We start from the raw sequence: 17,405 nt of genomic DNA on the forward strand, positions 1-17,405 counted from the left end.
TTACTTGCCTTGTAACCTGGTCCTTTCTTCGTCATTTTCAGATTGCTGCCTGTGCAACCTCTCCTGCAGTTGTTTCAAGTACTCGTCCCGGGCCCTGGCGGAGAGTTCGCGCTCATCAAGACTACTCTTATGAGTGACCTCGATCTTCTGACGTAAGTCGCTCACTTCACGAGTCGAGTTTAACACTTGATCCATGAGAGACTGGAGCGACTTGGTGTGAGCATGCGCACTGGTAGCCGCTGACACCTCTTGCTCTTTGAGCCTTCTCAGATGCGCGACCTCTTCTTCGTGCTCTGCGCGAAATTGCTCTAACGCTCGCCGATGAAGGTCTTTTAGTGTTTCTATCTCGTTGTTTTTCGCTGTCTCTAGAGCTGAAAGTTTTCGGTTGTGAGATGTTTGTAAGTCAGCTTTTTCAGTCTCCAAGATTCTTAACTTTTCGCTGTTTTGCTGGATGATTAGGTCGGTCTCGTCTTTCAGTCTTTGTTCGCGACGTTGATAAGAGTCTTCCAAAGTCTTCAAGTGAGATCTTGTGAATAATGAAAGGTAGATTAGTAAAAGAAATTGCACAACAATGGCAGTTACGGAGCTAGCACACAACATATCTGGTGTCAGGAAATGTGTCTGTCGTATTCCTCTATATATCAACAAATACTACAGCCGGTCCGCACGATTCTGTATGCCGATCGACAAGGTGAAAATTGTTGGGTACATAATACAGTACCACTCCATTTCTTTCATTATTTTACAGCATTCCGTGTTCTTTCAACATTCAACTTCACATGATGCATAGTTTAGCACGAGCTGTTTGTTCTTTCATTTCTGTATCATAGGCGGTTTACTGACTTATTACTTTTCCCAAGGAAGCCAAGAAGGAACATGTCTTAACCCTATGCCATGTGTAATTCAGCCTAGCAAGCTCTTGTCATAAAACTGGACTCAAATAAACACGTTTCTGGATATGAATGGAACATTTTTACATGGGGTGGACTTTTCGCTCGATTACCAGCCGCTGTAAAAAAAAACAAAAAAACAAACAAAAAAACAAACAAAAAAACAAACAAAAACGAGGTAATATTACAATCCTCCCCTAAACATCTCTTCTTCAGGTGGAGTAGGGACTGGACTCGACGAAGCGGGGAAAATCGAGGCGTGGATACAAGAGGGTGAAAATCAAACAAATAACCCAAGCGATAGGTGAAGGTGTGATCTCTCAACTGCTGGGTTGAATAACAATTTTCTTACTTGTGAGAAGAATCGATATTAGTCAGTTCATCCTTGTGTCTCTTTTTCAGTGCCTCAAACGTGGACAACAATTGCTCTCGCTCAAGTTCTAAACGGCGGACCTGGATAAAGGTAAAGTTTACCCATAAGTATTCGTGAAATGGGTAAAAAAAAGTCAAGATAAAATGTACAAAGATTTATAAATGCATGTCCATAACCATTGTTTCGCTCATTAAATTTTTTCTTTGGTGACGTTCTTGTTGCCATTGCCGTCATGGTTTGTTTAAGCTCCTTAGTGGCTAATCAAAACGAACGTACACAACATAGAGAACCAATAGCTTCAAACCAACAGCTGCCTTGTAGTACATAAAGGTAGCAGGTGCAAGTTTTTGTACAGCAGCAACAGAGAAGAGTTATGAAAAAAACCATCAGTTGAATAAAAGAGAGAAATCTCACCTTTCCTTCTAACTCTGACACCTTACTCGTGGCGTCCAAGTCCTTCTTGTGCCTGATGCCCTCCATCTCCTGTACTTTCTTCATCAGCTCTTTCACTTCTTCCTCTAGCCGCATCTTCTGCTGTTCGCGGTGTTCATTTGCCACCTCATACTCCATCAATCGACTCTGCTGCAGCTCACTCTCAGCTTTCAGCTTTGTCATTTCGAGTCTTTCCAGCGATGTTGGTTGAGGGATCTGGGACGAGGATTGAAATCCAGCAGGGGACTGGTACTGAGGTTGGTAGGAAAGGGTCTGGGGTAGATTCTGGCCGGTAGGCAAAGCGAAAGGAGAAGATTGGTACTGAGGATACGATTGATGAGTGTATGGCTGGGCTCCCATTTGCGGTGGAATGTTGCCCTGAGGGGAGATGGGACTGGCTGTATATGGCTGCTGTGATGGATATTCCTGTGGATGGGGAGGGCCGAGTTGTACTGGAACTGACTGCGGGGGTGGTACATGTGATACTGCAGTAGGTATTGAAGCAGGAGGAACGACACTGGCCTGTGCAGGGTACAGCTGTGATCCAGGCTGAACTTGTACTGGAGGTCGATTAACCGGTTGCTGTTCAGTTCCAGGTCTTGGTGTGTCCTGATTAAAAGATGCTTGGCGTTTACCTTGCATACCTCTCCTTCTAGCTTCCTCGTTATCTAAGGGACCACCCTCACCTTGATCCTGCTGCGGCCTGTCTAGCGGACCTCCCTGACCAGCTGCCAGCTGCTGCCTGTCAAGGGGACCCTCCTGTCCAGCTGTTGGCTGTGGCTTATGCACAGGACCACCCTGACTAGGTGCAGGATCTGGTGCATCCAGCGAACTTTGTGGACTCGCCTGATCACGCCACCGTCTTCCTCTCCTTGGACTGCCTCCTGGTGACTCCCATGGGAAAGATGACGACCTGACAAATCAATCAATCAATCAATCAATCAATTAGCCAATTAGTCAGTCAGTCAATCAATGGGCAGTCAGTCAGTCAGTCAGTCAATTTATCAGTGAGTCAGGCAGCCAATTAGTCTATCGGTCGCCGCTTCGAGAATGAGGCCATGAACGAGCATTTGCCATGAACCTCCACTTTAGGGTAAGCATGACAGGGAAAACGCGCACTTTCGCTGAAAATCCTACTTGCTTATAAACTTACTTGCCGCTGTCATCAGCTGACTCCACCTGTTTTGGCTTCGGAGGCTCGTCAGGAGTGATTCCCAGCATGCGTAAGAACTCATCATTATCACCGTCCCCCCGGCGCCGGCCGGCCCTTCTTGGCGGTGACGCTTGCCTCTCTTGACGTTCCGGGGGAGCTGAACTCGGAGAAATGACATAACGTTAAAGGGTTGTGGAAAACGAACAGGAATGGAAAAAGAAGTGTTACGCAAGCAACTTGTAACAATGAAAGGAAAAACATGCATGTACCTTGTGTGCTTGGCGAGTCCTTTGCGCTCTCTCTGGGAAACGGTGTGTTTGTTTTGAGGGGAACTTCATTTAGATCCAGGCCTCCATCGTCATCGCCACCGCCCAGTCCTAACCAGTCTCCCCCGCCGCCGCCGCCTCCACCACTGGGTTTTGATCCTGAAGACAAGAACACAGTGACATCAAAAGATGAAGCAAACGACGTTGAAAGGAGGGGCTGTTTCCTTGAGGTAATCAGAAAACTCCAATATACGTCTAAAGTAAAGTGCGTTACTAGGAATTCAAGACGCACCGATTTTCTAGAAGACATTTAAAATCATTTCTCATCATTTCTCCGGTAATATTGTTCGCACCTTAAATAAAAATAAATCGAAAAAGGGCGATGCACTGCCTACATTTTTTGCGTTCCCAATTTATCTAGCCGTATTAAACGTGTCAAACCATATTAGGTCAGTTATAAGCTTTTTCGATTCGCTAGAGTTTTCAAGGTTTCTGTGGTTAAATCGCAGAATTTTTCTTATCATTGTCTGTCTGTCTCCGTGCCGTGAGGCGTCAATTCGATGTTGATATCAATAGGGAGGCGCCTCATGGAGCCTGGCCAGAGCTCTTGTGTTCAGTCCTTTACCCATGCCTCCATGCCCCCGGACATTGAAATGGGTGCTGACGAATCATGGACTGACCTGACAAAATGCGGGAGGAAACCTGCGATGGTCTAGCATTCCATCCAGGGGAGGGAAAGTACAATATTCCTAGCCCCTGCAAGCTCAGCAGGCTGGAGTTTTAAAGTTCCAGCTCTGATGAGCTACTGGGTTGCCCCCAGGAGCGTAGCTATGGGGGGGGGGGGGGGGGGGGGGGGTCCTGTCCAACTTCTGGTTTCTCGATTCTCACGCTAAGAACAATACCACGGCAACTGGAAGTGCTTTTTGCGTACAGAAACGAACAAGACTTTATCTGTTCTGCTGAAAATATAGCATAAATTTATTTAAGCTACTTTTTTTTTTATCTTTTTCGATTAATAAAGCTACCACTGAACTAAGGGAGCCGTAAATAAGTAAGCCACATCAATCCCTTCATTTAATCAGTTTTTTATTTCAGCAAGAGTTCTGACTGCGTGTAGTCATTAGTATATGCAGAAGGTGCCGTTTATCGATGATAGCAACAATGAATGTTCTGAACCATAGCATAGTATGGCTGGTTCTACGATCACTGTGATACGCGATTTCTGAACCAAGACATTTTCCGCAGTATGTCCATGATAGCGTGTCGAATGTGTCTCATCTTCCAGCAGTAAATTACTGGGTTCAAAGATGAGTTGAGGTACATTACCGTCCACGAATAAAGCAAAATTCTTTTAAATTCGATATTGGGACCACCGATGTTATGAACGACCAAACTGATAGTGAAAGGCAAATAACAAACCAAAAACACAATGTATACGTAGAAGGTACCGACCGCAGATTTAATAAGGCTAACAAAAATTGCCATTTCGCTGTTCTCTGCAACTTGCTGAACTTGCAGGGACTGAATCTGATTCTTGTGGCGTTGTACTGCTACATAAATTCTGATGTAGGCCACTGTTGTAACGAGAAGACCAATAACTCCAAGAAATAAAATAATAAGTGAGTAGATATCGGGCGGAATCCAGAACACCATCAAAGGAAAAAACACACTAAGCAGCCATATTGAGATCACCCCGGCAACAACACGCTTGTGAGTCACAAGTTCCTGATATCTGAGATGAAGATGAATAGCTAGGAGCCCGTCTACACTTAGAGCCACAACACTCAAGAAAGAGGCCAAGGAAAACACACTTATAATGAATATAAATACCATATAGATGTTACAGCCGGGGTTGTTTTGTTGTAACCATTTTACCAGAAGTGAGGTGTAAAAAGGCTGCCCCAACAAACCAACACCAACATCAGAAACAGCAAGACTCACGAGCAATTTTTTCAAAGTCTTTGGTAACGATGAAGTTTTCCTTATAGCGTGAATTGTCACAATATTCAACATGACGGCGGTATAGGAAAGAAAAATATTCACGACACAATTACCAATGTAAGTTAAACGGAGGTCTGCAAATTCGATTATTTTGGGGAAGGTCTGCAGCAGCAATTCACAAGCTGATTTCCTCATCGTCTCGACAGAAGTTTCTTCAAGTGACCGAGCGTTTCACATAAATTTTACCAAGCTAAGACAGTTTCCTTTCTCAACGACACAAACCACTGGGTTCCCTTAAGCTAATATGAGTAGTTCTTCTTGATTAAAGTCATAACCCTTAGTAAACGAAGTCTTTCCGCAACAAGTCAATTCAGATGTCATGTTGTCACCCGCCACTTCAGACATCTTGTTGTCATAAAATAAAGTTAATACTAGTTCTTCCTAATTAAGCCATAACACTAAGTAAACGAAGTATTTCCGCAACAAGTCAATTCAGATGTTCTGTTGTCATAAAATACAGTTAAAACTGACAGTAAGTGAATCATGATGAAGAATTAATACGGGGGTCTTGAACTTTCTAATAATTGATTAGAACAAAACCAAGACATAAACGTCAATGGCGCGACAATGTGTTTCCAAAAAACATAAGGAAAACTGGCCCGAAATTGGACATTTCAAAGGTGATAATTGAAATTTCGTTAAGGATGTTACCGAACGAAGACCCTTAGCTACATGCTTGAACAAAAATAAGTCAGCACGTGCACATGAATATTTCCCATGTTCAAAAATAAGGCAAAACGAAACAGGTGTCTTTATAAAGTCGTTTCGTTGCTAATCAATGGTACACCTACATACTGCTTTCAGTTTCAAGGGCCGGGCATGTGGAGTGCACAACGAACTCTCCATCACCAAGTGTCGGTGATAGCTTTACCAACAGTAATGAATTGTTTGAAGATCAGCACAACATGAAGAAGAACACTTGCTATAAATAATAAAGATTGTTTTTAGCACTTTAACCCTTTGCTTCGTCATAACGATGAAAACGTCATTAATAAATAGCGCACCTTTTGTACTATGATCACATCCGGTTTATCAATCCAGAAAACCATGACAATTGTTTAACAAACTCAGCGACTCGAATAGCGACCTAAACTATAAGCCGCCTAACACGAATATCGCTACTAAGACACTAATAAACTTAATGTTGGTCCCAAAGTCTCCCCGAGAACTGGTTACAAGTAGGAGAGATCAATGGTAACGAGACCATTTGAATGCATTCATTCATAATTTTCTTAACGCGGTACAATAGACAGGACGAAGCAGACTAAGGCACACAATGAATATTTCACGCTCTTTTCTGTTTCATTTCTAAACGTGCTCATGCGCGAAGGCATAACTGTTCCTGGAGTCGCTGTTTTGGTCAAGCATTTGTTGGGAAATAATCCATGGTCCTTGTTGCGTTAGAAAAAATCACTTTATATATCTTTTTAAAGACAGAGCAAAATGAAATGATCGATATAAACATGGATGGCAATAGATGCAACTTGTCATAACTGATAAAACAAAGACTTCATGTAAGTTACTCGAGTTGTGCTCTCGTTTGTTACACAAACTAATAAAACAACGTGCAATTAAAGAAAATCTTCGAATCGAAGGTATTTCTTGCCTTCAAAACAACAGTTTTACTACGATATAAAAACTTTTTGAGAATGATAAATTATCTGAGTTTGCTGTCAAATTAAAATAAAACTGCTGTTTGTATTTATGTCGGTCTACAATTGCTGATCACATTTCAACCAAGGAAAAGATATAAACGTCACTGGCCTGACAGCGGGGTTTATTAAACAGGTGATATTTTGGTAAAACAGGAAAAACTGTCCCAAAATTCGACTTTTCAGACGTGGTAAATGAGATATCTTTAAGGATTCCACCAAACGAAGATCCTTTAATAGCTACATACTTGATAAAAAAATGAGTTTGCACGTGGATAGGAACAATGTCCGTACTTAATAAATACCAATCTCGTTCCCAGAGTCTTCGTTCCCCTTGACCAGCGTTCGGAAAACGAGAGCTCTGGGACCAACCATTTTGAAATAACCGAATTCTGCCCATCGGTTTCACTGCGCAGTCTGCATCTATGGCGCAGGCCTGAAATGGTTGCTCCCAGAGCTCTCGTTTTCCGACCGCTGGTCGAGGGGAACGAAGACTCCGGGAACGAGATTGAATAAATACAGACTCGGAAGTATAAACTAGCTAGCAAATCCGGGCTATCAAACTCGGTATACAAAACCTCCCAGGTTTCTTTCGCACTCTCCGAACTTCCCTCGTGCACCACAACTGAAACATGAATCAATTACATGCCAATTGTCATAAAGATCAAACAAAACGAAAATGTTAAAAAAAAAAAAACCGAAACGAAACTGTAGTTTCATTCGCACGCGTGGACATAGCTCAAGCGCAGCTCAAGACTTCTACGCATGCGTTCGCTTGGCTCGTCACGAGCTCTATTTCGACGACGGCTCGTTTGGGACAAGTGCACTACGAGCCAAAACAAACAACAACGATACCCAACACATTACTCCTTGAGACGCTTTCAAAGCCAAACCGTCCGGTTATAAGACAAGTCCTATGATCTTCCTGTTTCAAGTGAATAGACTTAAGTAAAAACACCATTCAACTGAAGATCATTTCAGTAATAACAACACGTTTTCTGTTATCTTTCTTGAATCTGGCACGTGACGAGTGAGCGTGTCATATTTCGAAAGGGCTCTTAACTGTCACGAATAAAACACTAAACAACAATTGCAAAGCGGGAACTTTTAACCCTATCTTTTGGTACCCTCTCCCCCGAAAAAGAAGTGTTGCGCTACAAAGAGAATCAACTACTAGACTAAAGACTTCCAGCTGTCAAGTTTATGTAATGCAATTGAAAGTAACGATAACATAGCCCGTAAAACAGCTTTTCATTCACAAGAAAGAAAATAATATAGCTTGAAAGTTCTCTACTGTTCTTATTTATGTGACAAATTTATTCCAGGCATTTACAATACCTTTTTCCGTTCTTCTAACATAAAACTACCATTAAACTAAAGCGTGTCTGAAATTACTGAGCAATATCAATCCCTCATTTAGATGGACAGCTTGAAATACAGCTCAACATTTCGCATTTTCATCCGCAAGATTTGAGTTCTTTGTTTCGAAATTTCCACTGGAAAAGCGCACGTTTTCATGAGCCACAATGCGGCCGGATTCCGATGAACAAGAAACCTTTTGATCCTTAAGTTTAAATTAAACCAAAAAGCGAACTTTGAAGCGATCGTTGTTCTCTCGAAAGCCACTCGAAAACCGAAAGTTTAGCTAAAGTCCAGTTTGCGTTTGACAGCTGTTGTCTCTTTGGCCAATCAAATTATTCGAACAGTTCTAACAAGGATTGTGATAGGCTTATTTTAGCGTGCTTTATCAGAGTACAGATGCACACTTACGCCACTTTCCTTCGTTTGGAAAATGAAGTTTGGTTTGAGAATATTAACTGACTGTGTGAGGAAATTCATGGGTTCTCTATCATAAATCAAATGAAGAAACCTCGACTGTGCTCTGTTCTGTTGAGTGTAAAGCTCTTATGAAGCGGTAGAGCACTCAAGAAGTAGGTAGACACACTCAACTACGTCTCGTGTTTTCCCCTACACTTCAATCGTGCTCTACCGCTTCCTGCGTGCTTGATAACAGAACAGATCGAGCACAGTGGAGGCTTCTTTTCTGTTAAACAGATAAAGAGCGCTTAAAGCTATATTACAACTTGCACGCGCACACATGCTCTAAACAACTATTAGGACTTTGTCAATTTAACGATGATAATAATAAATAAACATATTTATACAGGATGACCATTTCAGTTATAAAAACTGCTATCAACATGGGTCCTGCATAAAATAAATAAATAAATGATTAATTAATAAAATAAATCATAAAATATGCAAGAATCTAAAAAGCTGTATAGTTTGGTACGATCTCGTTTGTCTTCAGGCAGCTAAGTTAGACTGCTCGCAGTTCATGTTAGATACAAAAGACCTTTTTCAACAATAACAACAATAAATGTGGGGAATACATAGTATAATACTTCCGGTCCTAAGATAATTGAAATACGCGATTTCTGAGACACGGCATGTTCCGCAGTATGTCCACGATAGCGTGTCGAATGTGTCTCATCTTCCAACAGTACATCACTGGATTCAAAGAAGAACTAAGAAATATGAAAGTCAATGAGAAAATAAACCAACTTTTCAAAGGAATAGTGGGCCCGTTCATTTCAGTGGCGACCAAACAGATCAAGAAAGGCAAGTAACAAATCAAAAACACGAGATATACGTAGTATATACCGACTGCAGATTTAACGAGGCTAGCAAACCTTGCCATTTCCTTATTCTCGTCTAAGTCTTGTACTTGCAGGGCTTGAATCTGATTCTTGTGGCGTCGTGCGGTTAAGTAAATTCTGATGTATACCAATGTTGTAAGAAATAGACCAGCAATTCCAAGAGTAAATGTCATAAGTGAGTACATATCCGACAGCAACCACAACACTACCTCAGGGAAAATTACACTAAGAAGCCATAATGAGATCACCACAACAAAAACACGCTTATGAGTCACAAGTTCCTGATATCTGAGATGAAGATGAATTGCTAAGAATCTGTCTACAGTTACAGCCACGACACCCAAGAACGAAGCTAGACAGAACGTCGACGAAATCATGACAAATGCATGCCTGAAATTGCAGTCTTCACCATTTTGTTGTAACCATTTGACCAGGAGCGAAGTGTAAACTGGTTGAACAATTAATCCAACACCGACATCTGTAACAGCAAGATTCAAGAGCAGTGTCTTCAAAGTGTCTGGCAACGACGAAGTCTTCCTTATAGCGTGGATTGTTACAACGTTCAACATGATGGCGGTATAGGACAGGAAAATGTTCAACATAAAATTAACAAGAATGGTCCAACGGAGGTTTTCTACTTCGGAGACATTCGGATAACTAAGTGTCAACAGCTCACAAGATGAATTCTCCATTACATCCATTAAAGATTTTTCACGAAACTAGATATTCGTTTCCTTGCCACAAGGTAAGTATTCCACAAATCAATCTTTCAGACGCAATATTTTTTTTGAAAATTTGGTCACGTTTTTTGGGATGAAAGTGAGTAATTCATTACGTTGGCGGTATAATTAAAACGACAGTTTTAATTTACATACAGGTGTTTAATTACCGCTTCCATTAAAACCAAGAAATAAACTTCACTGGTCTCTTTTTAAGGTTTACTAAGCAATCTTAATGTTTGTGAAAACCCCCAAAACAAAACTCCCTTGAATTTTGGACTTAGCAAAACTAGCACCTGCATAAGAGAGATTTTATGAACATAGTCACTTAATATTTTCATAGAAATAACAAATCAAAAACACAATGTTAGTAATTGATTGTACATCTGGAAACTGTTTCTAGTTTCACATACCGCGCATATCACGTGCGAAACGAATGCTCCATTATCCATGTGTGGGTTATAGTTACCACTTGAACAAATCAAAACTAAATAAACGGAAAAGCATTCAAAAGCACACATCAGTATTACAATGTAGTTCCATTACGTCACGTATTTGACACTTTGTCTTTATAAAATGTAAACATTTACTGTCGTTTCCTGTGGCGAACAGAACCATTTACGTAAAGCACTCCGCAAACCGACTCCTGCAATGAAGTAATTATTTATCCCAATGTCGGCTCCACAAGTAGGAGCAAACAATGCTAACGAGATCAAATGAATTCACTGATGAATAACCTTTTTTAAAACACCGAAAACAGATTAAAATGTCCTTCTTGCAGCCATAGAGAAAGCCATACAGAATAGACAGGTCTTTTTTTCGGGACGAAGAAAATTGTCCTTGATAGATATGTGTCTTGACACAGGATTCTCAAGGCCACTGATCGTTTGGCTTACAAGGTGTTCTACACCAAGCTAAGACAGTTTCCTTTTTCCATACCACGGACGAACTGGGTCACTTAAAAAAGCTACGTCACGGTTTGCGCATTCTAAAAGGTTTAGCTTGAATTTTTCAAGTTTATCGTTTGTAATCCGTGTCAATCTTCTCCATGCTTAACCATCCTTGTTCCTTTATGGTTTATTATTATCTCTTTGGTGATTCCTTATCTTAGTAAACTACTATTTTCAGGTTTCCTTCACTCAATTGCCGTGAATGATTTCTCTCTTTGCTAAGAGAACTACTAATCCACAGTTAACGAAAGCAAATAAGTGTTCCAGAACTCACTGTCAGATGTTTTGTTTGCACAAACATAGGTCAACTGAATAGTTCATAAGGTTTGCGGTCAAATTAAGATAAAATTGCTAGTTTGTATCCGAGGGTCTTGAATTTTCTAATAGCTATTCAAACCAGTGATCGATTAGCATACCATCCGGAGGAGGGAGGGGGGGGGGGGGGGGGGGAGAAATACTCCCAGTCGCTTTATGCTACAGAAACAAGGATAAGCTCCGGTCTGATGGGCCACTTGCCTGGAGCAGACTTCACGTTTTTGCTTTTATAAAACCGAGAGGTAACCGTCATTGGCGTGAGTGTCAGGTCAATTAAGCAAGCATTGTGTTTATGAAAATCTAAAAGGCTGCCAATAACTTGGCAGACGTTTTGGCCGCGGTATATGGGGATATTTAGCTATATTATAAGTGCACTGATCGAAAATAAATTAGCGCGTTCATAGTTATTAGTTCATCTAATGCTGTCAAAAGGAAAAACAGTGAACCAAATGAAAACGGTTTATTAAAAGCCATCTAGAAAATTAATCCATTGCACACCTGGAAACTGCTACAAGTTTCATCTGCTGATAACCTCTAATTTATGTTATGCCAATGAAAGACACAACAATACGGCCAGTAGAACTGCTTATTCTTACAAGAAGGTCGTAACGTATTCATCATTATATCATTATTCTAATATATATGACAAAATTTATTCCAAGCGATTTTTCCTTTCTTAAATTATAAAACTACCATTGCCGAAAAATTTCAAAGGTCACCCAGCTATACATCTCACTGAGTCAGTTTAACACGATCTCGTTTCTCTTCAGGAAGCTAAGTTAGACTGTTCGTAGTTCATAATATACAAAAAAGGCGTTTATCAACAATAACAACAATGAATGTGGGGAATATATGGCATAACACTGCCGACCCTAAGATAAGTGGGATACGCGATTTCTGAGCAAGGGCATGTTCCGCAGTATGTCCATGACAGCGTGTCGAATGTGTCTCATCTTCCAGCAGTAAATTACTGGGTTCAACGATGAGTTAAGATACACGATCGTCCATGAATAAAACCAAAAACTCTTCAATGAGAAACTGGGCCCATTTATTTCAAAGGCAACCAAACTGGTAAGGTAGGGCAAGTAACAAATCAAAAACACGAGATATACATAGAATATACCGACTGCAGATTTCATGAGACTAACAAAATTTCCCATTTCGCCAGTCTGTACTGCTTGTTGTATTTGCTGGGCCTGAATCTGATTCCTAAGGCGTCGAACGGTTAAATACAGTCTGATGTAAATCATTGTTGTAAGCAAGAGATAAAGAAGTCCAAGAGTAAAGATGATAACTGAGTGAACATCGAATGGCAACCAAAGCAGCATCAAAGCCTTTGATGCTGCTCCGGGAAAAATAACACTAAGCAGCCATATTGAGATCACCACAGCAACAACACGCTTGTGAGTCACAAGTTCCTGATATCTGAGATGAAGATGAATTGCCAAGAACCTGTCTACACTTAGAGCCACAACACCTAAGAACGAAGCAAAACAAAATGATAACGAAATAATCGAAAAAGCCATATATGTGTTGCAGCCAGGAGGATTCTGATGTAACCACTTGACCGAAAGGAAAATGTAAAATGGGTGAACTAGTAAACCAACACCAATATCGGACACAGCAAGACTCAGGAGCAATGTTTTTAAAGTCTTTGGCAACGACGCAGTTTTTCTTATCGCGTGGATCGTCACAATATTCATCATAATGGCAGTATAGGACAGAAAACTGTTGAAGAGACAATTAGCAATGTAAGTCGAACGAAGCTCTTCAGCATCAGAGGCTTCCGGAAAGTGTTGCATCAAAAGTTCACAAAGTGATTTCTTCATGGCAACTCACTCTCGTTTCCGAAGATGTTTTACCTAGCTAAGATAGCTTCCTTTCTTAATGCCACGGACCAACTGACTAATAGGCTGAAACCTCGATAAACGAAGATAGTGTTCAGGAAACCGTTCAGACTGTTGGCATAAAACTGAATGATTTATGGTGTGCAATGTTAAATTAAGATTAAACTGCTAATTTATATGCAGGTTTTGAATTAACAGCTGCTCGGATTAAAACAGAGATAACATCAACAGTCTGTGTGAGCCATACTAAGCATGTGATCTGCTTGTTTTAAAAAACAATAAAATATATCTCTTATTTGCACCTTTCAGAACCTCTACATTTGTTAAATAGGCATAATCAATAACAATTTGATATAATACTACTGAGGGAAGATCCTTCGTCACATGCTTAAGGAGTTGGCTGAAAATAAGTTAAGTAGTGTATAGGAAAAATTCATTTAAGAGGAAAAAAAGCATGACAAAGAAAAACAAAAGGAAGTCTTTAAAAAGCCGCTTAGTAGGATTATCGATGGCACAGGAGTAAATTGCTGTCCGTTTTTAATGTGCCGCGCATGTCCAAAGGGCGAGGTAATTTTCCAGCAATGCCGCATTGTTTGAACGAATCAGTGCTATATGAAGAGTAAATAAACAATAGCCTCCATTTAGCACGAAAATATGCTCGGATATTTGTCCGCGGACATTATCTCTTCCGAGAAGCGAACAGTTTTCCGAGAGCGTAGCTCGAGGAAAACTTTGAGCTTTGAGGAACAGATAATGTCCAACGACAAATATGCGAGCATATTTTCATGCCAAATGGAGGCTATTGTGTTTATTATCCTTGAAATATTTTTCGCAACACGCACGGTTTTGAAAATTGGAGAATATCCCCGAATATTGCCCAGTTTTAGCTGGGGAATATTCGGTCACGAGACGCGTTTAGACCAATCGCGCGCGAGCGAAAATATTTGATGGATTATAATGGCTGAAAATGGTGAGGTCAGAGGGCCCACATGTTCACTACCATCTTGGTACCATTTAGTAAACAAGATTATAAAAATACGTACTGAACATACTTGGACGTTAAACAATAAAATATAATATAATATAATAGGCCTAAGGTTAAAGGCGCATAGAAAAAATTCGTGGATATTCTTTGAATAGAGTCAAAAGAAAAAAAAGTGAAGAAAAACAAATCAATTTATAACAATACGATTATTCATTAACTTCATCACGCGACGAACCTCGTTGAACGACACTACAAGCTTCTTGCCTTAAAGTAAGCCGGTGTCACCTGTAAATTGCTGCCAGTTTCATGTGCTGTATGAGGACTGACATCTGGCAGATGTTAGTCCTCGCTTTAAAGGCCTATTCCATCATGGCGTCTGCCATGGCTGAAAATAATCCTGAACTGTTTTACGGCCCTTGCAAACGAGGAAACGTTATTGCGCAACATTGTACGAAAGCAATGTTTCCCTACATGTTTCCCCTTGAAGGTTTCAGAAAATGTTTACCCATTTGCGAGCCGAAGAAACAATTTTAGCAAAAATTTTTTGCTTGTTTGCGGGGGTCCTTTACAAACATTTCTAAAAAGTGACTCTGTACCTTGTGCAGCCGGTGACCTGTCATCCTGTGGTTTAACAGCTTGTGGATTTTTAACTGCCTCATCTTTGACTTCCTCTGAAGCTAAAATACAAGGAAGGGCATCATTACTACAGCAGTTTCCTAACGGCTGCCTGTGCGTCTGCCCTAAAGCCAAAGTCAAAACTGTTCAATCACTATAGCGCCAGGAATTATGACGAAACAATGACAACTACAAACAAAACCATTTGTAACTAGTGGAAGCGCGGGAAAATTCACGTTGTTAGCGAGGGGGATCAAACCACCCTTGGGCTAACACAAGTTATTTTCTTGGAAAGAACCGTTTCTTTCAGGCTGGTGAATTGTCGAGGAAACCTGATGAATGGAATGCGTAATTTGTGATGGACTACATGTACACTGAGTATTTTATCCAAGGAAAATATCAACACTTATGCAAACTTCAGACCTCACTTTTACAAACAAATTTTAAGCAAACTCCTTTAAGCTGAAGGCATAAAACGCGTGTTTTAGTTGCAGGGAGAATTCAATCCTAATTCTGAAACGGTTCAAAATTTTAAGTCCCCACCATTACTAGTTGTTTCTCTTCTAGTTGGCTTGTTCCCTTCTGGTGGTTTCTTGTTATCATCCAAATACGATCCATTGATGTTCTCATCTTTTTCACCTCTCTTTGCCAGCCTTCTGCCTGATCTTTCACCCGGAGCTGTAGAGGGTCGCTCACTTCCAAACAATTCGTCACCAAGTCCCAGATCATCTGAAAACCTCACGGAGCGCTTGGTGGAGCCGGGAGCTGTGTCTGGTCTGGCCAGACCCCCTCGGCTGCGTGACTGGCTGCTGGAGGCTGCAGAAGGCATGTAGCCTCCAAACTGAAACGACTCCTCAGATGTAGGACTTGAAACTGTAAAACAAGAAAATTCATCACGGTAATGTGATCAGCAGGTTTACAGGCAAATTTTTCAGCACCGCGCAAAGAAATAGAACGTGAAAACGTGACTTAAATCGACCTGACAACAGGTTAATACAGAAAAAAAATGAGAATAAGAGTATACCCAAGAAACACTCGTGAAAGTTTTGGAAAACTCGAAAAAGCTGTGGAAACAATCGCCTGTTGGCTTGTGTTCGCACAGCATTTCTCGTTCTCCCAAACTTTTACTCGTGTTTCTATAACTCGATAGGAACACGGAACATGTTTTCTGTTTCTTAATCAATATTGAACATTGACGTGGGGAGGAAAGGGAAATTAAAGCTGGAGAGAGATTTATCAACCTGTTGCAAAGTGTCCAAACTAATTGTGACAAGAATTAAAGCAATTACAAACGAAAATAATTATGTACAATCATGTTACAGTGGAATAATGATATTTCGACCACCAACAGTCCACCAAACGCAGGTCTTGTTCTCGGGTCTTATTAACGGAGAGGCCACAATCAATGGTTACTTTATACATGTAAATATAACAGAAACTGACTGACTTTAAAGTCGCCTTCCTTCAGACCACTGGAAAGTTGCCGAAATAACAAGGTGGTCGTAAGACAAGGTTCTGCTGTATTGGTGGTTTGCAACCAATACCGAGAGTTTCAAATGACAAAGGCCGAGCGGCCTTCGTGGATGACACAAACAAAAGAGGTTAGTTAGAAATCTTTCGTTAATGTCATCCACTACGGCGGCGATGATGTCCCGTGAAAACCAAGAACACCTGTACATAAAACAGGGTTCACGAAAAGTACCATCAAGACCCCCGGGACAAGTAGATTTTTCTTCGGGGCAAGTAACTTTTCCTTGTCACTTGTCCGACGGTCAAGGGCTTACAGAAAGTTGTTTGCCAGTTAAGTCATACAAAGGAAAGCAAAAACAAGCATTCCATTGCGCTGGGCAAGCAAAATCTGAGAGCTACCAGTCCGAAGGAGGGGAAACTGGAATTCAAATATTTTTCGAGCCCTGTTAAACATAAACAACATGAGTTGTAGAAAGATTTCCCATTGCCATATTCCGTCATACCTTTCTTACTTGCTGTACTTCCAGCAGATGACTTCCCACTGATGTTGGCCATGAAGTCATCCAGGGACTTAGGAACTTGCTTTTTAGGTCCATCTTTCTCTTTTTTACCCAAAAGTTCACTGAAACGAGAATTCTTTGAGGGACTGTCACTTCTGGTCTCTGTTTTAAAATGTAGAGGGAAATAATCTAAAAGTGCAGTCGAGTAAAGTTCAGATTAAGGATGATAGCTACAGTACCTTGAGTACACAGACTGCTCTTTTTGACACGGGGAGGGGTGGGGTAGAATTCCATGCATGTAGGTACACTACTGCTCAGAACTAAGCGAATCAAAATTCGCATTAGTAACGCGTTCACAACCCGAAGGGGTTAACGAGCGCGCGTTTTGCTGCGTATTATAGCGCTGTAATGTAAACGCATTAGTAATTGTATGAGCTTGGTTATTGTTCGCTTCTTTTGTTACTTTGTGAAAGGAAGTTAACGACCTTTTCTGAAGGCAACATTCGGTATGAATGTCATGTGTTTTCAAGGAGTAGACAAGTTCTACTTCTTCCGTACCGGCTGTAGGCAGGCAGGC

General features: G+C 40.9%; 4 protein-coding genes across 5 annotated transcripts in view; all 4 read right to left on the reverse strand.

The window, feature by feature from the left end:
* LOC110054927 (uncharacterized) overlaps nucleotides 1-17,405 on the reverse strand; it is a 44,627-nt gene that overhangs the window by 13,135 nt on the left and 14,087 nt on the right. For both annotated transcript variants that reach the window (XM_089290382.1, XM_089290383.1), the window contains exons 13-20: nucleotides 16,832-16,990; nucleotides 15,402-15,731; nucleotides 14,840-14,920; nucleotides 3,118-3,273; nucleotides 2,849-3,005; nucleotides 1,678-2,608; nucleotides 1,243-1,343; nucleotides 9-526 (exon numbers count right to left, since the gene is read on the reverse strand). In XM_089290382.1, the coding sequence (XP_089146508.1) occupies nucleotides 9-526; nucleotides 1,243-1,343; nucleotides 1,678-2,608; nucleotides 2,849-3,005; nucleotides 3,118-3,273; nucleotides 14,840-14,920; nucleotides 15,402-15,731; nucleotides 16,832-16,990 (2,433 nt within the window). The remainder of the gene's footprint in view (nucleotides 1-8; nucleotides 527-1,242; nucleotides 1,344-1,677; nucleotides 2,609-2,848; nucleotides 3,006-3,117; nucleotides 3,274-14,839; nucleotides 14,921-15,401; nucleotides 15,732-16,831; nucleotides 16,991-17,405) is intronic.
* LOC149112510 (adenosine receptor A3-like) lies at nucleotides 4,106-5,441 on the reverse strand. Its single transcript, XM_089289399.1, has one exon. The coding sequence runs from the start codon at nucleotides 5,248-5,250 to the stop codon at nucleotides 4,318-4,320; it is 933 nt and encodes a 310-aa protein (XP_089145525.1). The 5' UTR covers nucleotides 5,251-5,441; the 3' UTR covers nucleotides 4,106-4,317.
* Nucleotides 7,978-10,198, reverse strand: LOC149112511 (adenosine receptor A2a-like). Its single transcript, XM_089289676.1, has one exon. It carries the CDS (start codon nucleotides 10,126-10,128, stop codon nucleotides 9,181-9,183), a length of 948 nt encoding a protein of 315 aa, XP_089145802.1. The 5' UTR covers nucleotides 10,129-10,198; the 3' UTR covers nucleotides 7,978-9,180.
* Nucleotides 11,853-14,817, reverse strand: LOC149112512 (histamine H2 receptor-like). Its single transcript, XM_089290384.1, has one exon. The coding sequence runs from the start codon at nucleotides 13,238-13,240 to the stop codon at nucleotides 12,284-12,286; it is 957 nt and encodes a 318-aa protein (XP_089146510.1). The 5' UTR covers nucleotides 13,241-14,817; the 3' UTR covers nucleotides 11,853-12,283.

Source organism: Orbicella faveolata, unplaced genomic scaffold, assembly GCF_042242905.1.
Source record: "Orbicella faveolata isolate gen_17 unplaced genomic scaffold, um_ofav_v1 contig_2, whole genome shotgun sequence".
Classification (NCBI taxonomy): Eukaryota; Metazoa; Cnidaria; class Anthozoa; order Scleractinia; family Merulinidae; genus Orbicella; species Orbicella faveolata.